The sequence below is a fragment of the Triticum dicoccoides genome, chromosome 5B, assembly GCF_002162155.2.
Source record: "Triticum dicoccoides isolate Atlit2015 ecotype Zavitan chromosome 5B, WEW_v2.0, whole genome shotgun sequence".
Taxonomy (NCBI): Eukaryota; Viridiplantae; Streptophyta; class Magnoliopsida; order Poales; family Poaceae; genus Triticum; species Triticum dicoccoides.
Window position 1 is genome coordinate 48,032,323 of NC_041389.1, and position 27,861 is coordinate 48,060,183.

Consider the following 27,861-nt stretch of genomic DNA (forward strand, 5'->3'; position numbering starts at 1 on the left):
GTCAGTTTGGCGTAAAGAAGTATCACTGATTGTCTTAGCGGTACCAGGCCGCTGAAGGCTAACCCCGCGGGTGGAGCATATTAGTCAAACTCATGGCCCATTCATGAGCCTTACTAGAGATTACACTATCTCATAGAATGTGGCCAGCACTAGGGCTCATATAGGTGTGTTCTTTCAAAGATTACTCTTTATGATAGCATCATGCTTATACAAACCTCAGAAGATATTAAGACAAAATCAGCCTGCCAAACAACTCTCGAGAGTACTATATTTTCAACGAAGTGGGTTAGTAAGGTTACTCTCATCAGTTAGCCAGTAGCTTGTCTTCCTAATTCTACTTCATGGGATCTCTGATCACATAGGTTGAGTTACGACATGGCAACTCAGGTGGGTCTCATACCCATCTCATTCAGATTTTTTAAATATATATCTTTAAGAAATCACAAAAATGTATACCCTGATTTAGATATTTCAGTTTTATGACCCCGTCGTCCATGTGTAGATTGCTTCGTTCTTCCGTAGGCTGAAGAGGATCACTCCGTCCAGCGCGTGACCGGAGATACCTTTTCCATCGCCTATGGACCGAGAAGTAGCCGGTCTGGGCCGAAGAGCCGTCTTCGCTGGGCAGTCAGCCGAAGAGATGACTTTCGGCTACGTCAAGACCGAAGTAGTCTTTGCTCAACACACGGACAAAGAATTCGGGATACAGGGCCGCGACCGTCCTCTTCCACCCGATGCTTGCTCATTTCTTCACGATTTTCGTCTGGCCGCCTCCATTTCGCGACTCAAGATTCTCGTTGCCAACACCATTGAAGAATGATGTTGTAGGTAGTGTTGGAGGATGCCTTTTTAGGTTGGTTCCATTTTAGGTTGAATTTGCTGGTTTGAACTTGGAATGAAGTTGTATGGCTAAACCGTGTTTGTATTCGTCTGGTCAATCACTTAGACTGCTGGCGAGCTCCTTCATGACTACGTTTGCTGTGGTTTCATTCAACAAAATAGGTGGATTTCTCAGAAACAAAAAGAGCTACGAGGCTGCCATGTGGACCCAAAATGAGGTGGCAGCCCACAAAACAATCTCAATCGCCAAACTGCTGGTAGTTCTCTTCTCTGTCCCCGACTTCCCTCCCCTCCCCTCCCCTCCCAGATCCGATCTCCGCCGGCGGTCGCCCGCCGGAGCACCGCCATGGCGCTCAGCCTCCGCAAGAAGCAGCTCGGTAAGCTCCGAAGCATCCCGCGGCGCTCCCCCCTGCCTCATCTCCACCGGTGGCCGTCCCCTGATTGACAACTCTGTTGCGTCTCTGATCCAGATTTGATCACGCGGATGCTCCACCTGAACCAGCAGCAGCCGTCGCCGGACGGCGGCGGCGGGGAGGGCGATGAGGAGGCCTACAAGATCCTGGTGATGGACGGGCCCTGCATCTCGCTCCTCTCGCCGGTGCTCCGCGTCGGCGACCTCCGCAAGCACGGCGTCACCCTCCACCTCAACATCGACAAGGCGCGCCAGCAGGTCGCCGACGCGCCCGCGGTCTACCTCGTCCGCCCCACGCCCGCCAACGCCGACCGCATCGCCGCCGACGCCGCCGCGGGGCTCTACGCCTCCTTCCACGTCAACTTCTCCACCTCCGTCCCGAGGCCCGTCCTCGACCGCCTCGCCGCCGCCACCGCCGCGTCCCGCTCCGCGCACCGCGTCGCCCGCGTCGCCGACCAGTACCTCGACTTCGTCTGCCTCGAGGACGGCCTCTTCTCGCTCGCCCAGCCGCGCGCCTACGTCGCCCTCAACGACCCGGCCGCCGCCGACTCGGACATCACCTCGCTCGTCGAGGCCGTCGCGCTCGGCCTCTTCTGCGTCGTCGCCACGCTCGGCGCCGTGCCCATCATCAGGTGCGCCCGCGGCGGGCCGGCCGAGATGGTCGCCGCCGCGCTGGACGCCCGCCTTCGAGATCACCTCCTGGCCAAGCCAAACCTGTTCACGGAGGCTGCATCCAGTGCCGCCTCGTCGTTCCAGCGCCCGGTCCTCTGCCTGTTTGACAGGAATTTCGAGCTGTCCGTGGGGATACAGCACGATTGGAGCTACCGCCCCTTGGTCCACGACGTGCTGAGCTTCAAGCTGAACAAGCTGAAGTTGCCAACAGAGAAGTATGATCTGGATGACTCGGACCCGTTTTGGGTGGCGAACAGCTGGTCGCCATTCCCCAAAGTGGCCGAGGAGATAGAAGCGCAGCTCGCCAAGTACAAGCAGGATGTGGACGAGGTGAACCAGCGCACGGGTGGTGGTCGGGATGGGGTTGAGTTTGATGGAACAGATCTTATTGGCAACACCAAGCACCTCATGAATGCGGTGAACTCACTCCCGGAGCTGACCGAACGGAAGAAGATGATCGATAAACACACGAATATTGCAACTGCGTTGCTCGGGCACATCAAGGAGAGGTCTCTGGATGGATACTATGAGTGCGAGAATGATATGCTCGTGAATGGTACTGTGGATCGGAACATGCTGCTGAGTCTCCTTAGAGGGAAGGGCACCAAGGAGGACAAGCTCCGGCTGGCCGTCACGTACCTGCTATCCTTTGAGGCACCACCGGCATCTGAACTTGAGCAGGTTGAGGCTGCGCTGCGGGAGTCAGAAGTAGACATGTCTGCATTCCAGTATGTGAAGAGGATAAAGTCGTTGAACACGCAATTTGCTGCCGCGTCAAGCACAGCAAGCAGGAGCAACATTGTTGATTGGGCTGAGAAGCTTTACGGACAGTCCATTAGTGCCGTGACAGCAGGCGTGAAGAATCTCTTATCAGATGGGAGGCAGCTGGCTCTTACCAGGACTGTCGAAGCCCTCATGGAAGGGAAACCAAACCCAGAGGTGGACAACTACCTCTTGTTTGATCCACGGGCCCCTAGATCAGGAACTGGTGGGCAGTTTAGAGGACCCTTCAGAGAAGCAATTGTTTTCATGATTGGTGGTGGAAATTACATCGAGTATAGGAGCTTAGTTGAGCTAGGGCAGCGCTCACAGCCTTCAAAGCATGTCATATATGGAGCAACGGAGATTCTCAATGGGGTGGAGTTTATTCAGCAGCTCGCAGAATTGGGACAGAAAGCGGGATTAGGTGGTGGCAGCAGCAACCTACCACCACAGTAAATATGCTCTTACCAGATGTTTTGATGCTAAGGTGGGATTGAAGCTTCACAGGTTGCAGTAAATAGTCTCTTGCCGACACTTTATGCTAAGGAGTGATCCAGGCTGCATAGACTAATGTGTAATGGTATCAAATTTCTCTGTTGTCGGGTTTATGGTGCTGCTTTGAATGAGTTATCAATACAAAGATTTCTTGCCAGAGTTCCAACTGTTCCAGAAGTCCATGTATGCTCGTTTCTTTTTGTTTCTTTTTTTTCTTTTGGCCCCTTTTGAGAAATGTTAGTGGAATCTTGTTTGAACACCCCTACAATCAGTTCATGGAATCTTAGAACACCTGTTCTCATATTTTTGATAAATTGAGTTTGTTAGCGTTTCTTATGAATATCAGTCAAATTGTTACGTATAGCCATGCTGGAGTACATATCCTTCTGGTCTTATGCAGCTTACACGAATTCCTTCTTGGAACAATATGCATGGTTCACCATTCTGGGGATTTCTGTGTGCCTGTGGCAATAGTAACATATGAATACAAGTTGCTAACGGAGCAGAAGCGCATATTACTTAAAAGAATGTTGCAATGAATTAGTTGCCCCAGAATAGTAAGGCATTAACAATTGTATGTTTCAGGTGAGTTGTGGTGATGTGTGCAGTGCAAATGTACAATATATCTTCTTCTGTGGAGTTAAGGGATTAGCATGTAATGACACATTTTGTGAGGATGTCATCCCTCAGCATGCTATTTTGCTGCATATTTTTAGCTTCTTTGTTTTCAGAACCCTATTACGCTGATTTTACAGATATTCCAGGAGAAAGTGCTAGAAAGATCATCTTATTTTGTGCACAACCTCTGGAATCCAATTCATGGTATGTAAATGAGGGACCACGAGAAATCCTCACTACGGGGATATCTAACTGAAGGACTACGTAATATAGGGTCTGTTTCAGTTGTAATTGTGACTGCAAATTGTATGGAAACACATGAATTAGTTCTGTTCTCCGAATGATAATATTACTGAAAGAGCATGTTCCTTCCTGGCTGTTGGCTGATACACCATGCAGACTTCTTTGGTTTTGATCGGCGGATGGTTCTCATGTGGTTGCTGATACACCATATGCTGAAGTGGCGGAAGTCATGAAAATGTGCACGCTACTGTTACTACCGGTCTCTGGTGTCATTCCCTTTGTCATGCCTGAGGGTCAGGTCATGCAGGTTCGTTTCTTCTCTCCCCCTCTTGCTGTCAAGTTCACAGTGCTATATGTACATTCTGATTAAAGTACTTTGTGCTTGTAATATGCATACATCTTCTAAATACAAGCTGAAATGGCTGTCTTTGTGCAGGCGAGTGGCCTGATAGCAAGGTTGGATCTTGATGACCCACCTTCTGTAGGAGGGCTGAACCATTTCATGGCACCTTTCCAAAACTTGGACCTCCTACTGCTATTTCTGGCAAAGTTCACCAAAGTTTTGCTGCAAGTGTGAATTCTGCGCACATTATCCTTGCAGGATATGAACATAATATCAATCATGTAAGGCATATCAAACTTTCAGGATGCAGTTGTTCTTCCACTTTTATTTCCCTTGTCTATCTCGTTGCCACTGTCCTCGTCTACAGAGAGGAACTAACCTCTTAATTTGTGACAAAATACACCATCTTTCTTCAATCTGTAGGTTCCTGACTGTACCTTTCTTTCAGGTTGTACCAGATTTGCTAAACTGCCTAGACAACCCTGAGCTCCCTCTTCTACAGTGGCAAGAACTCATGTCCGTTTGGGCAAACCAGACTCCTGAAAGATCTTAGGAATGAGGTGATTAAGTATCCTAGTTTCCTTTTACATGTCATTACTCGTTTTTCCCTTTGGTTGCATATCAAATCGGTAACTAATTTGCCTGTACTCAGTTGGATAGTAAGTACAAGGAGTATGAGTTGAATGCTGGCTTCCAGAAGAGCAAGGATTTCCCTGCCAAGTTGCCAAGGGGAGTCATTGAGGTCAGTTTGAGACTGTTACTTGGCATCCCTTTCTTTTTATTTGCCATATGTTGTTTCCTTAGAATTGCAGGCAAATCTTGCATAAAGCGAAAATAAACAGGGGGTGATGCTGGTTGCGTACTTGTCTCCGTCTCAACGGTGCATCTCTTATGCCTTGTTGTCTATGACACTGATCTTTACAATTGCTATTTTTGATTCATATCTTGTATTCAGTTCTTGTTTTGATTTGGTGCTGCTCCCACTCCAGTATATTGTTGACATTCAAGAGAACTTGAACTGTTTTTGTCTAGCAAACAATTTTTGAATGAGGTGCGTAAGCCGCTACCGACTTCGACCGTAGTTGTATTGTTAACTTAGATTTAGTAAACGTCAAAGTAGCATGCAGCAAGAAATAAATGGAGTAATTGTAGTTGTTTTACAAACACACCAGTACTGGGTAGTTCTTAAACTTGAGATTTCTGAGGCACACTTCTATTGCTGTGTGTCCATCAATTCTTCATTCAAACGATCATAATCGCGAACACAAACAATACATAACATTTTCGCATGACGAGGAGATTGATCACACATTTGCAGCGACCTAATTAAATATATGGAAACAAACAATAGCTATGCAGAGGCAGGTGGCACCATGACATCCAATTCTTTTGCTTCTTTCATGAGGGACACGATACTACACCTGACAAGCTTCGATGTGGTTCCAAAACTGTTGGAGGCAGTGCTGAAAACCACAGTGTAGTTGAGTTTTGGAATGTTCGGAGCACTAGAGAGTCCATCTATCAAACTCTTAAGATCCATCTGTTTGATGAACCTGCCGCCACTGTGTTCCATCATTGAGATAACCATCTTTGTGACAGACTTTAACTATGACAAATTTTTGACTGTTTGTGGTCACATGTTTCAGTACCATCTCCTTGATGTTGTTTAAGAAGCTAGATAACCGCAGGTCGCGCCTGGACCTAATTTGTTGACTATCCCACAAAGGGACAAGGATGACAACATTGCGTTTTCCTCCTCGTCCTGCTCATTACTTCCCGGATAAGAGGAGGAAGAAGAGCTAACTCCTTTGCCCTGGCTACTATCAAACTGGTTTTCTATGTTAGTTTCTGGTTTGACAATTTCGTCTTTCCTGTATGTGTTTCATCTCCACAACAAAGAATTGCTCTGATCCTCTGCAACAGCAATGAATTAAACATCCATAATTAGTCTAACGAGAAAGAAATCAAAATTCAAGCCAGGGATATTCATGTATTGACAAAAGGGATTACCCCTGAGATTCATTGCACAATAATTCATTTCTTGGAGATGCTCGAGTATGAGTTTCTGCTTCTGTGCACATCTTGTTTTTATCATGTACTTCTATGAAAAACATCACCATTTCCTACTTGTATGACAACCAACGTTTACGAGTCGAAGAGTCGACGAGTCGTTCCAAGGTTAAGACTCATAGACTAGTCTAGACTAGTGCGAGACTAGTCGACATGGTACTGTAGCACTGAACTTACAGTACATAACTAATAATACCTAGTAGTAGTATGTAGTATTACACTATATAAGTATACAAGTACAGTATACAATACAATCTCCGGTGTTGTAGACATTGTAGCTCAGACCTCAGGACCTGGAAATTGGAACACACTCAGTCTAGCAGCACCAGCAACCAGCAGCAAGCAGGGCAGCACCACCAAGCAGCAGCAAGCAGAGCAGCACCAACAGCAAGCAGAGCAGCACGAGCAGTCCTCCAGCAACGAGGCAGAGCAACACCAGCAGCAAGCCAAGAAGAAAGAGGAGGAGAGGAAAGAAAGGATTAGGTCTCGTCTCACGCGGGATGAGCCATCGTATTTATACTCCCCCAGTTTTTTGAGTCGTTCGACTCGAACATGTCGACTAGTCCAGACTAGTCGTCGACTAGTCGATGACTGGCTCGACTCATATTTGTAGTCTACACGAGAAACCGAGTCGACAGCCACTTTGCGACTCATAGACTAGTCGAGCGACTAGTCTAGACTAGTCGTTCGACTCGTAATCGTTGATGACAACTATGGCATCGTCTGTTTCAAAAAAACATACTATGGCATCGTCCGTTTAAAAGAACAAACAAACTATGGCATCACTAATTCCGCCCTGACATAGCATCCACAATGCTCCTCCGGCATATGCTCTGATAGAGAGACTTTCTAATAGAGAGACTTTCTATCACGAGTGAGTACACCGGTAAGTCATGTATGTTAGTCATAAATTACAATTTTTGGCGTCATATTGTTGTGTTGTCATGGACGATATAAGTGTTGCTTGAGCGTACCTATTTAGTTCATGTTTCATATTTTTGTTAGCAAATGACATCTTGTTAACTGCAATTTAAAAGTTTTTATGTTTTTCTACACCCTTTTGTTATATACTTCATATTTGTATTTTTTTATGTAAGAACCAAGAACAACTTTACATTTGCTTTGTATTACTTTAGTTATCTTTGTAGCACATATCATGCATTTCTTTTTACAATGTTCCTGCAACTAGTTGGGTATGTTCTAGTGATTATTAAATGTCTAGTTAGATTAGGTAACGGCTCGAATACTCGGTTAATTTGTTGGCATGGACAGTAAGCAACTCGTGGGCCACAAAATTAGGAATTATTGGGAATACTCTCATGTACAAAGAGGTAAAAGGAGGTTTAGTTGGGAGTACACATGATCTTAAACAAACCGAAGTTTGGTTTCAACCGGAACCATGTCCCAAGGCATATTTTCCGTGTGGTGGTGTGGATGCGCATCTACTACGAGTTGGGGGTGTTACTCAAAAGAGAAAATGGACGACCAACAGATATAAAACATAATATGATGGAGAGGGAGGGATTACTTGGTAGGTACCTGTAGGGACAACATGGCCATCTTTTTTGGAAGGGAATGCCATTTGGTGTACTTTATTTAACTTGAGTATTGCTATGGGGATCACCACCCACATTACAATATATTTTGAATCATAGACAACCACTTGATCATTAATTCATGCACCCTCCGATTGCAGCTGAGAAACCAAAAGAATTAAAGTTAACACCCTCGATGTGAAGAGATTGACGGCAGATGCAAAATCCTAACTAGGATGAATACCTGTCTACATCAGAATCCAGATTTAGGCTGTGCTTGGCATGGAGGTGAATTGTGATAATCCAGATTATCCAATCAACTTTTGTTCGAATTTAGTGTTTGTTTGACTCATTTAAGCCTATTTATGTAGTTTTTTCACAACAGACTATAAAATAAGCACAACACAACACAAGACAGTTCTGGAACTACAAACTGAACATTTGTCGTAAAAATCTAGCTAGCTCAAAATCAGCCACTGTCAGTAATACACACCTCTTCCTCCACGAGCCGTTCAACACCTGTTGATTTGGAGCATGGGATGGTTAGGATGCAGCCTCCCAAGGATATTGATGTGTTCCTCTTCCACTATAGCTACCCCTATCTGTAGGTAAGATAGGAGGGGAAGCGATGATGAATTGATCCAATTCGGCAGCATCACAAACAAGTTCAGTTCCGTAGTAAATGTATGGAGTCGGGGAGGGGGCACCCAGGCTTCCGGAATGAAAGTGATACCTCCAAGACCCCCAAAGTCTAGACTTTGCAATTTGCGCAGCTTGCTTATGGAGTATGGACTCTACCAAACCTTTATACCGACTCTCTTCTGGTTCTGTGAATTCTCGTTCTCGTGGAAAACAAATGTCGAGGACCCTCAACTCGGTCAGATTGCCCAATTTGTTCAATTCATCTTGAGGGTAATTACCCACGTGCAGAGTGCTCAACTCTTGTAGGCACACCAGGTTTCCTAACCCCACTGGCATCTTTGTTAGACCACCAAAAATACAGAGGCGCATCAACTGCCTTAGCTGAAAAACACTCGACGGCAATTCTTTCAATTCCATACATCTGATGTCCAGTGTTTGCAAGAACTTTAACTTTTACTATTTCCATGGGAAGTTCATCGATATATGTATTTCTTAGTCCTAGGTACCTTAGGTGCAATAAATGCCCCAGATGTCTAAGATTAATCCTATCTTGTGTTCCACGAAGATCACAACCTTGCAAATCCAGTACACGTAACACTTGAAAGCAAGAAAGAGACGGCATCAGATTAACAGCAGGCATAAAGAGGGAAATAGACCTCACTTGTGACATGCTCCCAGTACCAAGCTGAAGGGTGTCCGGCTCTTCCGGAACCATGTTTTGCTCTGTGAACCTTGTTTGATTCGCCCATTGCCATCCCATAGAGTAACAAAGTTTTCTTCACTTGCCAATGAGCATATGAGATCGAGCACCATATCATGCACATAGCAAGCATATACCTTGTCACAATCAATCTCTACTGGCATGATCATACTTCTATTTATTAGCTCATTGACATAACTCTCGCCAACCTCAAATAAACTCTTCCCTTGTTCTTCATGATGGATAAGACCTTCAGCTATCCACCTCCAAATCAATCTCTCTATCTCAATCTCGCAGTCTTCTGGAAATATACTTAAATATAAGAAACAACTCTTTAGATGGGGAGGCATATCATAATAGCTAAATGATAATATCTTCTTCATGTCCTCCACAACATCACCTCCAATAAGTCCATGCCCAATAGATTCGAGCAAATTGCACCATTGATCCTTTGACTTCATCTGTTGATTACTAGCCAGTAGACTAGCGATAGCAATAACGGCTAATGGTACCCCGCCACATTTCCTCAAGATATCTATGGACACTTCTTCCAACTCAACGGGACATCCATGCTCATTCTGAAATATTCTTCTATAGAAGAGCCTCTGGGAGTTTCTATCGGAAAGAGGTTTCATTCTATGAATTATGTCAACACCAGAAGAGCAGCATGCTTCAGAGACATTGATGCTGCGAGTTGTTGTGATTATTCGACTACCAAGATTGTTGCTAGATAAAGCACACTTGATAATATCCCATATTTTCTCATCCCATATGTCATCAACTACGATGAGGTACCTGTATCAATTTTGTGAAGCGTTAGTGGGTAAGTCAATCAAGATACAACTAAGTTTGGAAGGAAACAAGGAAACCAAATAATAATCGAAATATCAGCAGGGTGCTCGTCAAGTCCATAGAGCATGTCCTTGAAAATTTTCTTCATGTCGGGAGTTCGAGACACTGAAACAAAAGCCCAGCAATCAAACTGAGTTTTGATCTTCTCATACACTGCTCTTACAAGGGTTGTCTTGCCCAGTCCGCCTAGCCCGACGACAGAAATTGTCTTCAGTTGTTGCTTTGACCCCTCGCCACCTTCTGCTAACCTATAAATCAGCGCGTCCCTCTTCTACAGTGGCAAGAACTCATGTCCGTTTGGGCAAACCAGACTCCTGAAAGATCTTAGGAATGAGGTGATTAAGTATCCTAGTTTCCTTTTACATGTCATTACTCGTTTTTCCCTTTGGTTGCATATCAAATCGGTAACTAATTTGCCTGTACTCAGTTGGATAGTAAGTACAAGGAGTATGAGTTGAATGCTGGCTTCCAGAAGAGCAAGGATTTCCCTGCCAAGTTGCCAAGGGGAGTCATTGAGGTCAGTTTGAGACTGTTACTTGGCATCCCTTTCTTTCTACTCCCTCCATTCGGAATTACTTGTCTCGAAAATGGACGTATTAAGACGTATTTTAGTTTTAGATACATCCATTTTTGAGACAAGTAATTCCAAACAGAGGGAGTAGTATTTGTCATGTTGTTTCCTTAGAAAACCATTATTGCAGGAAAATCTTGCACAAAGAAAATAAAATAAATAGGGGGTGCTGCTGGTTGTGCACTTGTCTCCATCTCGACGGCGAATCTCTTATGCCTTGTTGTCTATGACCCTGACCTTCACCGTTGTTATTTTTGGTTCATATCTTGTATTCATTTTTTTGTTTCGATTCGGTGCTGCTCCCACAATATGTCCAGTATATTGTTGACATTCAAGAGAACTTCAACTGTTTTTGTCGAGCAAACAATTTTTGAATGAGGTGCGTAAGCCGCTACTGACTTTGACCCTAGTTGTACTCTTAACTTAGATTTAGAAAAAGAGATGTCAGCCAATATATATATAAATAAATAAACGTCGAAGTAGCATGCATCAAGAAATAAACGGAGTAATTGTAGTTGTTTTACAAACACGCCAATACTGGGTAGTTCTTGAACTTGAGATTTCGGAGGCACACTTCTATTGCTGGGTGTCCATCAATTCTTCATTCAAACGACAATTATCACGAACACAAACAATATATAACATTTTCTCACGGCAAGGAGATTCATCACACATTTGCAGTGACCTAATTAAATGTACGCAAATGAACAAAAGCTACCAAGTGAATGAAAATAAACGAGGAGTTTTAGCCGAATCTAAAATCAACCAATCACGGCACCATTATACGAAAATCGCTCCAAAAATCCTAGAGAAACCTAGCGAGTCTTTTTCCCGAGCCCTTGCTTCGCCTTTTTCTCTCTCCTGCCGGCTGCCCTAGTGAGTCTTTTTCCCGAGCCCTTGTTCCGGTTTTTTCTCTTTCCCGCCAGTCATCTTGATCGACATTTTCTTTTTGGTTTCCCGATCTAATCTTGGTCGGTTTGCGTTGCCCGCCGCCGCCGCCCTACTCTGACATCGGCGCGACACTCGACCTCTCCTCCGACCCGGCGGCCACACGCGCCGAGGCGGCCTGTCAGGACCAGCCTCCGTCCACGCGTCGGCCCACCATCGCCCTACGCCGGCCGTCGCCGCCCTGCTCCGACCGGACTCCTGCATCGCCCCGACCCGACGGTCTCACGCGATGCGGCGGCACATCACAGCCGTCGTTCGCACATCGGCCCGCCTGTCGATCCACGCCGTCCATCGCCACCCGCCACGGTCGCGTCTGCTTGGCGGTCCTACAATGTGCCTCGCCAGCCTCATCCCCGGTTGCGTCAGGCTCATCGGCTGCCTCGAGCTCGGGCGCTGCTGCTCCGTTGGTCGCTCGGGCCTCGCAGCCCGGGTGCAGGTGCAGCTTTGGTAGCCCGGGTGCCGGTGCTGACGCGCTCATCCGCATGTCATCCCACGCGGTCCGTCATCGCTGGTTTCATCTTAGACTCCGTCGCCACCCCGCCTCAACTGAGTGGCATCCCCGACCTCGCGCGCAATCGGCTTGATCACCCGCTCGCCGCCGCGATCCGTCCCATCTACGCCGCACGACCGACCTGGCCCGTCGATTGCGCGCGCCTCCGCAGGTCCCGTGAAGATCGTCACAAGTACAACACGCCTCTCCACCGATCGAGCATCGGGTTGCCGCTGCGTCGCCCCGTCGGGCCGTAGCGCCACCGCCCCGTGGTTCTCCTCGCGGTTGCATTGACTCGCGCGTCGCGGCTGCATCGCCCCTTCGGGCCGTAGTGCCGCGATATGCGCCCCCCCGCCGCCCCGAGACCGTCCCCGCGGTTGCACTGACCCGCGCTCCGCCGCTGCACCGCCCCTTCGGGCTGTAGCGCCGCGGCCTGCGGTACCCGCCATCGCCCCGACCTGCCCGCCGCCGCTGCGTTGCCCATTCAGGCCATAGCGCCGCGGCCCGCGGTCCCCTCCGCCGTCACGGCGCATCGACCTTCCATGGTATGCGTCGCGCCATCTCCCTCGGCGAGGGAACGCCACCGTCCACACCGGTCTTCATCACGCTGTTGGGTTCCTCGCCTACTTCGAGCAGCGCCACCGCATTCCTAACCTAGCCGCCGCCGCCGCCGGTCCACCCCCTTCGTCTTCGTCCAGCACCAGCCTGTCGCCAGCGTCGTCGTCATCTTCCTCGACCACTTCGTCTACTCCGACCACCGTTGGTGACATCGGCCTCATGCCGATCGGTGCCACAACCTGAAGGAAATATGCCCTAGAGGCAATAATAAAGTTGTTATTTTATATTTCCTTATTCATGATAAATGTTTATTATTTATGCTAGAATTGTATTAACCGGAAGCTTGATACATGTGTGAATACATAGACAAAACACCGTGTCCCTAGTATGCCTCTACTAGACTAGCTCGTTAATCAAAGATGATTAAGTTTCCTAGCCATGGACATGTGTTGTCATTTGATGAATGGGATCACATCATTAGGAGAATGATGTGATGGACAAGACCCATCCGTTAGCTTAGCATAATGATCGTTTAGTTTTATTGCTACTATTTTCTTCATGTCAAATAGATATTCCTCTGACTATGAGATTATGCAACTCCCGGACACCGGAGGAATGCCTTGTTTGCTATCAAACGTCATAACGTAACTGAGTGATTATAAAGATGCTCTACAGGTATCTCCGAAGGTGTTTGTTGGGTTGGCATAGATCGAGATTAGGATTTGTCATTCCGAGTATCGGAGAGGTATCTCTCGGCCCTCTCGGTAATGCACATCATATGAAGCCTTGCAAGCAATGTGACTAATGAGTTAGTTGCGGGATGATGCATTACAGAACGAGTAAAGAGACTTGTCAGTAACGAGATTGAACTAGGTATGGAGATACCGATGATCGAATCTCGAGCAAGTAACATACCGATGGCAAAGGGAATAACATATGTTGACATTGCGGTTCGACCGATAAAGATCTTCGTAGAATATGTGGGAACCAATAGGAGCATCCAGGTTCCGCTATTGGTTATTGACTGGAGAAATGTCTCGGTCATGTCTACATAGTTCTCGAACCCGTAGGGTCCACACGCTTAACGTTCGATGACGATATGTATTATATAAGTTGTGTGTTTTGGTGACCGAAGGTTGTTCGGAGTCTCGGATGAGATCACGGACATGACGAGGAGTCTCGAAATGGTCGAGAGGTAAAGATTGATATATTGGAAGGTGGTATTCGGACACCGGAAGGGTTTCGAAGTGTATCGGGTACAAACCGGAGTACCGGAGGGGTTACCGGAATCCCCCGGTGGAAGATATGGGCCATATGGGCCATAGGAGGGAGGCTAACCAGCCCACAAGGGGCTGGTGCGCCCCCACAAGGGAGGATGCCGAATTAGACTAGGAAAGAGGGCGCCACCCCCTTTCCTTCTCCCTCTCCCTCTCTTTCCCTCTTCCCCTCCGTTGGAAAGGAAGGGGGGGGGGCATAGGGCCGGCCCTCTCCCCTCTCCTCCTTTATATACGGGGGCAGGGGGCACCCCAAAGCACACCAATTGTTTAGCAGTGCGGTGCCTCCCTCCACCGTTTACTTCTCCGGTTATATTGTCGTAGTGCTTAGGCGAAGCCATGCGCGGATCACATCACCAACATCATCACCACGTCATCGTGCTGACGGAACTCATTGACTCCTTCGTACCTCTACTGGATCAAGAGTTCGAGGGACGTCATCGAGCTGAACGTGTGCAGAACTCAGAGGTGCCATACATTCGGTACTTGATCAGTTAATTCGAGAAGACGTTCGACTACATCAACCGCGTTAAGTTAACGCTTCCGCTTTTGGTCTACGAGGGTACGTGGAGACACTCTCCCCTCTCGTTGATATGCATCTCCTAGATAGATCTTGTGTGAGCGTAGGAATTTTTTAAAAATTGCAGGCTACGTTTCCCAACACAACCATCGTCGAGTCTCCTTCTCTGCTGGCCCCTCTGAATCCTCGACATGGCGTACAGCTCATGTAGGTCCCTCGTCTATGCATGCTCGGTGCTGGCAACACCGATGCGTGCCTTCGTCCACGACATGTCCCCGGGGCTGACAAGCCTGGTGTGGTGCTTCGTCAATTTCGTCTTCGACCGTCTTCGCATGCCTGGTGCTAGCAACACCGACACGTGCCTTCGTCTATGATGTGTCCCTGGGTTTGGCACACCCGGTGCGACGCCTCATCAACACCATCCTCCTTCCGGCGCACCACTACCTCGACACCACTGCGCCCATGACTAACTCGGCGCCTACTTGCCCCCGCGGCTCCACGGTGACTCCCTTGACACTGGGTACCCCGACCCCGACATCGACTACGACTCTCTTCGCACGGCTACCTCGACCACGGCTACACCACCCTTGATATCGGCACAAAGGGCTATCATCCGCTTGAGCAACTCGTCGGCTTCCTCTACAGTCAATGCGTCCGCGACGCGACACCGTCCACGACGCTCCCTCTACGGCTGCTATTCTCTCCAGTCTAGCCGTCCGCGATGCTCCTGTTGTCTGCGACGCTACCGCTACGACTGCATGGGGGTGTTAGAGATATATTTGGGTTACCTGTATTTGGTAGTCTAGGATTTGTAATCCTTCTCCTACCTTATCTCTAGGAGAGGCTTCTCGCCATTCAAGTCTTGTACTTAATATATACTTGCCCTCGAGGCCCAATAATTAATCATATTCCGCAACAATCCCTCTCTCTCTCTCCCTTCTAACACCATCGAACGACCATTGCCGCCGCCGGACCAAGCAACCGACACGCGCTGTCGTTGTTCTGGTATTGAACTGGTTTGACCTTATCGACAACAACCAAGAAGTCTTCGTGCATGTGCCCCTGAAGGGCAGTGTCCTAGAGCAGCAATCGTCACCGTTGAAACTTCGAATCGATATGAAGGAACCTGACACTAAATCTCATCCTCGCGTATGCACGGCGAGAAAACTCTGACCTCGTCGTCCGAGGAGCAAGCTAAAAGAAATCTACGTGAGAGGTTCGTCTAATTCATCCTGACGTACAAAGTTTAGGAGGATCGAAGCCAGGAAGATTAACTAAAGAAGAAGCACGTCATTCATGCGAGTGCTGTCCCTGTGAGGACTAAAACACTTGCTAGCCGGAGTCAAGGCCCCGATTCCTCTCCGTGCCATCATCCAACGGAGCGATATTCAAGGAAAGATGAATTCATGGGTTTGCAAACAGATATCGAGAACGTGGTTGTTTTGAGGGAGTTGGAGGCAGGAAATGGGAGTTTCAGCGAAGGGGGACTTAACATCCGTTAATTGGTTAGAGGGCATGGGATTTTAGATGGGAAGGGGAAAGGGAGTTGCCCTATTAAATTCCCACGCTTCTCTTCCCAAGGGACCTCGGGTAATTTACGTGAGGAAAGGGAATTGGCCGCCCAGATCTCATGATAGAGTTGTTATGTGTTTTACTCTCATGACAAAACCCACAAAACAAACTTGGGAAGATAGTCTTCCTGTCAAACTCCCACTAGTAATTCCATCTCACACCAAACAATGGATTAGGATTAATAATCAACTTCCCAAATCAAACCCTTTATCAAATTCCCTCCTCCAAATTCCCATTCCCTTTACCTGAAGTTGCCAAGTGGAAAATACATTCTCCATCCGTTCCTAAATATAAGGGTTTTTTTATAAATTTCAATAAGAACTACATAAGCGATAAATCACGAGTGGACATGGTGCCACGCGAGGATGTAATCCTGTCCATCAGCTCTCACGTGATTCGTGCAATTTTAATACACAAAGCTTGTATACTAATATCTCTTGACCGTATACAGGTAGTATAATTTTCTTTTCCGCTCTGAGCGCATTTAGTTTTGTCAGTCTGGATGGGTACCTGCAACATGCATTGAGTTACTCTCCATTTATGTGCTACCAGCTTCAGGCGATAGGGAAAAGTATTAGATGCTATCACACATTACATGCTACCATGCACCCATTTTTCAAAATTCATTTTTAAACGTTTCACAAAATTCCAAAAAAATTGTGAGTGTTCAAATGGCATGTGTCTACAATCTGTAAAAAGGTCGAATCAAAATTTGGAACACACATTGAGAAACAAAAAAGACAAATTTAGTATGAATAGTGCCACAAAAAGACAAAAGCCAGAATGAAAATATTTACGTACGGATTTTGTCCTTTTTGTTTCCCCATGTGTATTTCAAAATTTTGACTTGAACTTTTAACAGGTTGTCGACATATGTCTTATGAACACTCATAATTATTTTCAGAATTTTTTGAAACATCTAAATATGTTTTTTGAAAAATTGTATCATGGGAACACCTAATGTGTGGGAGCATAGGATATCCTCCCCTGCGAGAGGAGGAGATGGGTAGGAGTGGCAGTTGTGAAAATAATCCAAAAACTATGTCAGAGACCAGACATATGCTGGCCTTTGGGCAACAATGATGATACCTGGCCCACATCCCAGTGATCCCACCATAATGATGTTGATTATGGCTCATTATCAAAATCCACACTAGCAGATGTACTCACGTTCATGTTAATTTGCTAGTATTATTTGCATCCTTATCATGTTCCTTTAGTAGTAATGAAGACCACAATGCTGCTGCTCCTAAATGTAATACTAGTTTCTTGCAATCCAGTTTTTAAAGCACGGCATATATAGATATTTGTGTTAACATTTTTTATTTCAAGAAAGACTAGTAACTAAATTGTCTTAGACCCCTAACACCATGTATATGACATTTGAAAAAAATAAAACATAATATATATGTCGAACCTTACCGTCTCCACTAGGGGAGGCACTATCACAATCCCGAAAAAAAGTTATCTAGAGTAAGGAAAAGTATTCTGTTTCTGTTCGCCCTACAGTGACATATGAAATGGACGACGGAAGAAATTTAGCAACACTTTTCCCATGGGATCTCTTGCAAGAACAAGTACTATGGACAACTTAAAAAAAAATACTATAAACAACGGTTAACCAAAGAAAAAGAAACGAGTCGTTAACCCATGCGGTTTAATTACCAACATTCAAGGTGTGCAGGAAAACCACTGGGCATTAAAGATGCGCAGCACCTCACATTGATCTCTCAGGTACCAGCTTCAATTAAGATGCCCAACCACCAGCTCATATACCCGTATTTGCTGAATTAACGTAGCATAGCGTTGGCGTATTCATTTAACCGCTATATAAAGTGTTAATCACATAGCATGCATGGACTGCCCATATTACATCCTCGCGTAGCACCATGTCCCAAAAATCCGCGTCCCTACATAAGGATGTATACAGACATATTTTAGAGTGTAGATTCACTCATTTTGCTCTGTATGTAGTCTGCATTAGAATATTTAAAAAGACTTATTTATGAACAGATGGAGTAGTTTCTAGACTAAATTAAAGTTTTTTAGACTAAAATTAAAGTTAAACACGTTTGATCTATACAAATGACAATGTTAAAATATTAATTTATTTGGAACGGTGGAAGTATATATCTCTCCCTAATCTCTCCCTATAATAATAATAATAATAATAATCTCTCCCTAATAATAAAGCACGGATTGGGTCTCCGGGTTCACCGTCGCAATACGCTTTCTTCTCATGTCATAATACGCTTTTACAATTTGTATGAAAAAATCGTAATATAAACGAGGTGGTACTAATAGCATTAGCACGTTGGTCCGTCCGACTGGGTCGCCTATTACTATCGCACATCGAGGTAGTTTTGCAAAAAAGTCCCTCTCCGTTTAGGTATTCAACCCGCAGTCTTCGTCGTAAGTCAGCCGAACCCGTACGAGAGATAAAAAAAATTGCCCAGCCACGCACGTCCATGCCTCCCAATCCCATCTCCATCGGCAGCGCAACGCCACCTCCTGCCCTGCCCTCACCGCGCGCCGCCGGACACACCCCGCCGCCGAGCGCCACCACCGTCTACCCTCCTCCCATCGGGATGCCCTCAATCCAAAAATCCATCCACCCAGTCCTCTCCTCGATTTCCAAATCGAGCCTACCGGCAGCCTCCCTGCGCAGCTGTGCCCCCGCGCCTCTGCCTCACCGAGCGCCCGACCCGGCCGTCGTTCGTCGCCAACACCCGCGGATCCGGCCGCCCCTCACCCTCACTATGGGTTGCACCTCCCAGCGCCGCCGCCCCTGCCTAGCTCCGCCGCTGGAGGATGAAATTCTGTCAATGTCCACTGTCTTCAAGTAATACTGTAAGTTCTGTCAATGTATACTCTGTCTTCAAGTAGTCGATGTTGCTAGAATACTTACTGTCGTGTGCACACCTTGAGATCATGGCCAGCACACGACTCAGGTCATGGCTTGGTGCCTCATATAAACCTGCATAAATATGCCAAAATTGTACTGCAAGTTGCATGGGTAGCAGTGGAGAATCCACACGCTTGCTGTTGTCCCTTGCAGAGGTCCAGGAAAAAAAGTGTAGTGGTTCAGGAAAAATAGAGAGGAGCTGCTCTGTTATTCATTTAGTCAATATTTTGGCCTATCTCCTTCTGTATTATGATTTCCATCTTGAGAAAAAAAAGGCAAAACATGTAAAGCTGTATGGTTGTTCTATGTTTGCAATTTCTTGTTTTGTGGAGAATTAAAGGATCGTGTAGGCTTGCCCTTGAATCCAACTGTTTTTAGTTTTTTAGTATCCAAGGAAAATTCTTGAGATGACGGAAATGAATTGTACTCTCAAGAAAAGGTGGAATACGAATTGGATGGAAAGCTAGAGCTACAGCAGGTTGGCTGTCGAAACTCGCAAAATCCTTTTCAACTTTACATGTTTTATCATTGCTATCAAGTTTTGTTTCGGAATATGGCTTTCTGAACATCTTTTGCTTAATCAGGCAGAGCATAGTGGAGGGTCCGCTTCTACCTCACATGACCTCTCCACCGCATCATATATGTTTTGCGGCTCCGTGGCTCCATTAATTGCAGTAAGGTGCTTGTGCCATCCATGTCTGATTTGTGCAGCCATCATCTGTAGCATTGGCTGGAGCCGTCATCCGAAACAGTTTCACTGATTCTCAGGCAAGCAACGTGATTTTTCCATGTGTTGATTCAATCTGGAAAAGTCAAGATCACAAATGCTCTTAGGATTGATTAATGAATTGAGTTACAGGAGTATTGGCTGTCCAGACATTTTTAGGGACCTTCTAGAATTAAGATTTGACACGAAACAAATTGTTTTCTACGTTATACTGTCATTGCTAACGTTGTTGATCTCGAGCTGCATCCTCCATAATAGTGACTTCAAATCTGAGGCTGGCTAGAAGAACATATCTCTATCAGCGCCGTTACCCCTCTGGAACATTGTCATGCTAGCCACCTGACACTCGGCATATCCTCTCCCTCGTGGCATCCAGCTTTGCTGTAGGGACCAAAAGGTGCTCCATCACCGGATTCATCATATTGGAATCCTCTCTTCTTGTGTGGTTTAGTCAACTTTGTTTTCCTGTATGGTACAGTTGGGGTCTAGATCGAAGTCGGCTGAGCTATTGGGTGGCTCTGAAGATGTGTTTGTGTTAGAGATTAGTTTACATGCAAAGTAAGTTCTTTAAGAAAAGTATTACTGCGCACCACTCCAATTTGTTCCTTGAACTGATAAGATCTGGTCCAGTAGTACTGCTGCAAATCCGAGGCAAGACGTTCTGCATGTTTCTATTGTCCTGCACAATAAGCAAGCACATACACTTCAAATCATCCGTTCTCTTGTTCCCCAAAATAAATTCATTCGTTCTAACCATTAGCCATATAATTGTACAGATAGACCATATAAATGGGATTCTTTCTGTAAATAGAAATCAACCTGATTTGATTATGTTTCATGTCCATAATAGTTTTCTCTTGGTAGAAAAAACATAAACATGTACATACAGATTATATTTCTGCTCATTGCAAGAGGATATGAGGATTTCTACTATTATACTGACAGAATGATAGCATCACCTCAAGCATGTAACCGTGGGAGTTAGACTTTCACTAATGATTTGGTAAGCTGTCTATACTGCCTCGAGGGGGGAAGTTTTTATCACTGCTTTTTGGTTGTATTTATGTAAGAGGCATGGAGGGAGCTGGAACTAATTTGTGATTTCTCCTGGACATTTTTTTCTTCTAAAAAGAGCAAGTTTCCCGGTGATCAAACATTGTACATCAGAAATGTTCTTCATCGATGCCCATCCCAATTGCTAACAATTCTTTTGCACTCTCAGGTTTGTGCTTTTCTGTGGTAATTTACTAAACATACTTTGGGTTATGATCCTTTGACATACACTTATGCCCTCCCCTACACATTATTTTTAGGTTGCCAAATATACTACGAAGGAACTATAGCAAGTGAATTGTTGAGTTTGCCAAGCATAATGGCACACCTAATTTTGGCAGATCATATAAAGAGGATATCGAGCAAAGATGCTTTGAGATTTACCCATGACTATATGCCGTTCCTATAAACTCCTGTTGCATGTTTAATGATTGCCACAATAGTTTCTTTTAATGCACCAGAGAATTATATTTTTGTATCAGGTAAATAATTCTTTTCTCACTGTTATTTTTCCAGATCAAGATCGAGATATAGACAAGGGGTAATGGCAGCTCGTGCAGTGGCAGAGTGCTGGGGAGGCTGCCGGTGTCGTTGCCGAGTGCTGGGGAGGCTGCTGGTGCCATGGCCGAGCGATGGGGCGAGCTGCCGTGGTGGATGTGGGAGAGCGACCAGTAAGGCAAGACAGAGTTGTGTTGTTGGTTAGGTCCATGGCAAAGTTCCACGAGATGGTATCAGATTTATTGGAGGATATACATGATGACTGCGGCTGAGAATAATATTGCTACTCCTGCAATTTTGTATCATGTGTGAGAGGATAGAACAGAGAGAAGGAATATGAGGCAATTTTGTTTGCTATATGCTTTGTGTGTCGATGCTTTTGTACGGAGAGAGACACTTCATGTGATGTTGCTATGTGGCCTTCTATGCTCTGATGTGTGCTAACTTTGTACAAGGGACATTCATATATTGGAATTCAGATTTGGAGCAAGTTTGTTTGTTTTGCTTTGTACTGATGCTGCCCCTATTTGTGTGATGCTGCCATTATTGTAGAGAGAAAATACAGTGAGAGATGGATAGAAATTGCTATCTATTTTGTGTTGTAATTGTTTGTTGTCAAAGCTTATTGTTTATTGTTGCAGATTGTTGTGACGGAAAATCAACAATATTTGTTTTTCGGCACATAACTGCGTATGCGGCTGGACTCTTTATACACTGTAATTATGTAGCCACGAATCGCGCCAAAGCGTAGCCAACCTTAGTCTAAGGAGATAGAGAAGTACTGACAAGGTGGCTCGTTCGTAAGTTTGAGCCGGCCATAAGCTCGCTGCTCTTGGTCGCTCCCAGCAAAGAACTGCATGCTGGCTGGAATCTTGCTCAGGTAATATCTTCAGTATTGTAATGGCAAACTGTATTTTTGATTATTTGAGCAAATAATTTATTTCTGTATTTTTTTATGATTAGGCCATGCTTATTGGGCTAAGGAGTGATATGATTATATTTTCTCCCGTTGCAACGCACGGACATTTGTGCTAGTAATAATAAAGCACGGATTGGGTCTCCGGGTTCACCGTCACTTTTCCCTTAATAAAGTGACAAATAATTACCCACCACTGCCATCGATGGGTGGAAGAAACGATTCGCTAAACATCTGAAAAAAGACATTAAAAAATTCGAAAAAGAAAGTGCTGCCCGACCCAACCCTTGTTCCCCAATTCGGACGACCCGGCCTCCCTACGCCGCCGATGTTTCCCACCGCGTCAACCTCCTAGACGCCACCGCCGCTGCCAAGGAGCACCCCCTCCCCCCCGGTCCCTGCGAGGTCAATTCCCGTTGCTGAGGTTCCCCGTCTCCATCGGCTGCCCACGTGCCCGGCGGTGGAGATGGCTACGGACGACAAGGCGGCCACGGTGCTCGCGCGGGAGGAGGGAGGCCGCCTCCATCTGGCCGCCGCCGTCCGCGTCCATGCAGAGGAGCTGCCGCCATCGGCTGTCGTTTCCCCACGCCGCACAAGATTGGCCATGGCCGCCTCGAGTTCGTCGCGGGAGAAGATGCTCGCCCGCGTTGACAGCTAGCAGTCGTCCGCCTGCTGGGTCGCGCGCGCGCAGAATCAGCTCACGGGTGACTGGGGGCAGCGTCGCTAAGGAACTAGGGGACCATGGCGGCCGAGGCCTGTGATATGGCGATTGAGCATGCGCTGCTCCGACATGTGTAGCTGTCCAGCTTCCCACCACAGCGTCTTCATCCACATCAACGACATGAAAATTAATTGGAAAAGCAAGAACCCAATTGATTTTTTTATTGCCTCTCCCCTCCAGATTTTTCCCATATCGTGAGATAGTGGCTGTGGCATGTTGGGGCTGACGCAGCAAACACAGAGACGGAAGCTCGCAGAGAAGTTGTGCAGTGCAGGCGGGCAGGCCGGGGCGACGTCGCCGGGGTGGCGTCGACGGAGGGGCTAGATTGGAATGCCGAGGTGATGAGGACGGTGCGGAGAAATAACAGAACACAAACACAGGGGTGCTTGTGCTGAAGATACAGAACAAAATCGTGTTTGTGTATGTCCGGCCGACAGATGAATCAATCTCCTTTCAAGTTTCAACGCAGCAACCTTCATGTACGTACATGTGTGTATCAAGGACGCACGGATCCATTGGCCTGAGCATGACACATCAGTTTACTAATTCCATCAGTGTCATTCCTAACAAGGTAAGTATGATTCCCTAATCCTTGAGTTTCTTAGTCGATCTTTGATCTTTGATCCCTAATGTTGTCATATTTTATTGATTCTATAAAAGATCTCAAACAGGAATACATAGCATGATTTAGATGGAACCATTTTTGAGGCTACAATTCCTATAACTTCCCTTGTCAATTTGATAAAATTACATGTGTGGTGGAGATTCAAGCCTATTATGGTTTACATTGTCAGAATTCTTCAAGACCATCTGTCGATCCTCACTATGTTTGAAAACATATTTATATATTTGTGTGCTGGATTTTCTTATGTAGATGCTATATGAGAGGAAGCTATAAGACAATCCTGCTCAACTTGGTACAGATCAGATCGATTTTATTGTAAATATTTATGCTTGATAGATACAAGCCTCCCTCTTCGGCCTTTCTTTTATCCATCCTAAGTAGGTCGCCAGCACTTGTCAATCGTTGCTGCCTTGACTCGCCGCCGACGTCGCCAGTTGGGCCGAAGGGTACAAGATCATCATGCGGCCCAGTGCATGGGCGCCGAGTATGCTTGATTGCCATGTCGGAGGCGGAGGTCCTAGAGCTTGGTGGCATGTGTCTGATGTTTCTTTTTTCTCCCGTTGCAACACACTGATCGATTTATTCATGCATCCGCTGATTTACTCTGATTTTTTTTTTCCAGTCGTCAAACATTAACTGGATTGGTTCGTGGATATGCAGTGTGACAAGTCGTGTGAGATGAAGGTGGTGAACTGTCTCAATGTGAAGCCAAGTATGTGGTGGATTTTCCATGGTTGATGGTAGACCGGTAAGGGTAAAAGTTTGAGCTGTCAATTTTTGTGTGATCGATCTCCTGGATGGTCAAACCTGAAAAGTCAGTGAAGATTCAGATTACAGACGGATGCCTTTTCTGCCTACAATGCTATAATCACGCCAACTATGCGCATGGAGTACCAGAGATGATACAAAAATTGCTTCAGATAGGCAGGTGGGTGCATGCAGAACTGCCGAGGCCGGATGGTGTCCGGGACCAACTATATGATCTGCTCCGAAAGGAACACGATGCAGCCTTGATGTCGGCGTAAGTCTTGATGTAATCCTCAAAAAAGATATTGCTTGCAGATAGGTTATACACAAACATGCATGTTGTAGGTGTGTTAATTTTCGACAAAGGGGATGTGCTGGACTGAGTGGCCGTTTTATTAAAACAAAGGGATGGAACTTGCAATATTTGAATCAATAGAGGTTATCTTTCATATGAATTTTAGTATTAGATACTTGCAGATGTGTGTCAATTCCTTAGATCATGTTTGATTCTTAAAATTGTAGATGTTTCATATATAACCATCAATTATATTTATGCAACTGGCAGTCCCTGTGCATTCTTTTTTATCTGCTCTAAACACACATTTCAGTTTATAAGAATCATGCATGTCAGTCTATAAGTAAGATTATGAGTTGATCCAATGCCGAAAACAAATCAGTTGAACATGTTTGTTCTAGCAGTTTTAGGCAACATTTCATGTGTGTATGAAGTTTCATTCCATGTAAAGTCAATGATTGTTTTTTTTACAGAATTATTCAGGTTTGATTGGTGAAGCTGCGTTGAGCAAAGAAGATATGTTTATTTGTGAGGAATTTTTGCAGGTAATATCCGTCCAGCCATACATAAGACTGATATTCTCATTCTTTATCAATGTATACTTGGCCTCTACTCTCATATGTGTTGAGAAATGGCTGGAACATCTATTGTTGTTTGTATAATCTTACACTGAAAAAATAATTTGTGATAGCAAACAGGTTAACCAGGGCGCAAGTTTTGTTTATACATAATTTCAGAAGTACTATTAATTTTTTGGCTGATTTCCCAAACTACATAATGGCTAATTTTTTGAACCAATTATTTGTGAGCTATGGAGGAGAACAAATATGATTCACGATATATTGTAATTAAGAAAGAAGAGTGATTTAATGATAATTTTTGTAAATGATAAGTATTCCACCACTACAATATCTATGTCACTAAGCTTGATTCTCGCACCTTGCATTCTCCCCTTGCAACGCACGGGCATTTTTTGCTAGTAATAATAAAGCACGAATTGACTTTGTCGGGTTCACCGTTACAATACGCTTTCTTCTCATGTCATAATACGTTTTCAGTTTGAATTTAAAACATACCCGAGGTGGTACTAAATTTTATCTATGCAATATTATCGACTCGATTGACCGCTACGTTCTTTCTTGATCGCTTAGCTGGGCTGCGATCCAGCTGGGCCTTGACCCGTATCTCTATTGACTGTCTCCCGTAGCGTGATGAAGAATAGGAGACCGATACATGCATGTCCCTACTTCTTGTTTTTTGTTTGGACTACATGAAATTCCTCTACGAAACTGAATCGACTATTTATATATGGGTATGGTCGCAACTTTGAGATCCTCACATTTGTCAATCATCAACAAGTCGACTCGATACGGCCATGTAAGCAGGTGGACGGTGGCGTCGTGTGATCGTGTACGACGGCGACAAGAACACGGCCAATAGGCCAGGTGGACGGCGACGGCCGTGTGATCGTGTACGACGGCGACCGGAGCGCGGCCAGCAGGTGCTTGCCGATGTTGGCGACAACCACCAGGCGGACTGTGATTGTCTGTGGCGGCGACACGAGCGCGGCCAGCAGGTGCTCGCTGTTGTTGGCGATGACCACCAGGCGGACGGTGACTGTCGTGTGATCATGTACGATGGCTACGTGAGCGCGGTCAACAGGCGCTCACCGATAGTGACGACGACCACTAGGTGGACGGAGACGGCCATGTGATGGTGTACGACGGCTATGCGAGCACGGCCAGTAGGCGCTCGCCGATGTTGACGACGACCACCAGGCTCTCCGCTCTCGACGAGTTGGTCGTGCACTCGAGGACGACATGATCAGCATGGTTGCTTAGCTGCTGCCGCTATGGTTGGCAAGCCTCACGCGGCCACAACCATTTTGTGCTGGGTCGTCGACGCCGTGCCGTGCACATGGCCGGCAAGCCTGATCTCCTTCTTCCTCTATCCAGAGACATCCTCTTTGGTCCAATCCTTCCTGCGCCCGTCGCCCCATCCGACAGAAATTCTCAGCCAATCACGCATCTGGGTCGCCCTACTGATTTTTACGTCGCCCCGTTGTCAGTATGGTGGTCTCGTAGGAGAATCAAGATCGAGGCGCAGAAGTTCGACTTCGGTATGTACTAGTACATCAAGTAGCAGGATTCAAGGCTGCAGATTCATGGTCCTCCCCTGTCTTTCTCCCATCTTCCTCTTTTCTCGTGCCGCTTATTCAATCATGTGTGAGTCTGCGCTGTATTCTCCCGGTGTTGGTGTCAGCGTGATTCCTTACTCACAAGAGGCCAGTTGAGGGTGCTGGTAGAGTCCTGATTCGACTAAGATCAGTGGAGAGGTGCATGAGGTGGCTGCGTTCCGCAGGTGAGTACTGTGTAGACGAGAATGTGCAGGAAGTTATATAAGGAGCAGCGATGGGTGCTTGGTAGGTTAGGCGATTGGGAGCAGTGATCTTGGAGTAAGCAACAATGGCACCTGTGCCGGCATCGGTGGCGACAGAGCAGACTGCATGATGCCACAAACCCACCTACAAGGATTAGCTCAAAATGGCTTCAGGCCATCATTGGGCGATGGCTACGATTAGGAGGCATTGTCTTGGTGCTGCAGCTCTGACACATCTTTAACCCATCAACTATCAGGTTTGTCCGTCTAATTAATGGATATCCAGATGCATGCAAACGATCCCCGGCAAACTAGGCTTCCGTAGTACTTTAAAAGGACAAGGAAACCTCAAACAGATTGTAGAAGAAGAACCTGCAGTGAAAAAGGAAAAAAAAAGGAAAAACATCTCCTTGGCGAGTAGTGGTCGGCAGCTCAAATAGCTTCTTTGGTCGACCTGTACATACCGGTGGCATACTGACTCAAGATAAGCATGTTTGATATAGTGTGCACTTTAGATTTGAACAGTTGATACTTTGAGGCAAGGTGTCATAACTACATACTATATATCTATTTTGTAGACCAAAAGGCAGAAGCTTATGCTCACATATGTCAATAAAATCCATGCTTTGTCGACAAATGCTAACAATGCCCGCCATGTTGCGCCGGTGCATGCACTGACCGCTCCGAGCATTTTTAACATGGTCCTTTTACCTCCTCTTTTCACATAAGAGGTAAGCGTATATAATAGATCTAAACCGTTAATCTCATTAATTAGTGGCGTGGCGTGGTTAACATTTACCTTCTTACTTCACATGTAAAAAAGGAGAGGTGAGAGGAAGCATTTTAAAATTAGCCGCTTCGAGCCATCGCAGCTGCGT

The 27,861-nt window shown here is 46.0% G+C and overlaps 1 protein-coding gene and 2 long non-coding RNA genes across 7 annotated transcripts; 2 read left to right on the top strand and 1 right to left on the bottom strand.

Moving 5' to 3' along the window:
* The first annotated feature begins 1,072 nt into the window (after positions 1-1,072).
* Positions 1,073-3,526, top strand: LOC119307286 (SEC1 family transport protein SLY1). The gene is made up of 2 exons (XM_037583365.1): positions 1,073-1,217; positions 1,311-3,526. The coding sequence occupies exons 1-2, from the start codon at positions 1,187-1,189 to the stop codon at positions 3,140-3,142; spliced, it is 1,863 nt and encodes a 620-aa protein (XP_037439262.1). The 5' UTR covers positions 1,073-1,186; the 3' UTR covers positions 3,143-3,526.
* Positions 3,527-6,203: 2,677 nt separating this feature from the next.
* On the bottom strand, positions 6,204-10,891 carry LOC119307287. Its single transcript, XR_005149226.1, has 3 exons — positions 9,470-10,891; positions 7,995-8,151; positions 6,204-6,299 (listed from the first exon to the last, which is right to left on the bottom strand). It is a non-coding gene; the product is annotated as an uncharacterized LOC119307287 (long non-coding RNA).
* A 7,700-nt stretch (positions 10,892-18,591) lies between these two features.
* LOC119307289 lies at positions 18,592-21,811 on the top strand. 5 transcript variants are annotated; one of them, XR_005149228.1, is made up of 5 exons: positions 18,592-18,967; positions 19,401-19,500; positions 19,607-20,752; positions 20,882-20,971; positions 21,063-21,811. It is a non-coding gene; the product is annotated as an uncharacterized LOC119307289 (long non-coding RNA). The 5 variants fall into 5 exon arrangements; XR_005149231.1 differs by having other exon boundaries at positions 19,607-20,307; positions 20,695-20,971; XR_005149230.1 differs by having other exon boundaries at positions 19,607-20,146; positions 20,228-20,971.
* The last annotated feature ends 6,050 nt before the right edge of the window (positions 21,812-27,861 follow it).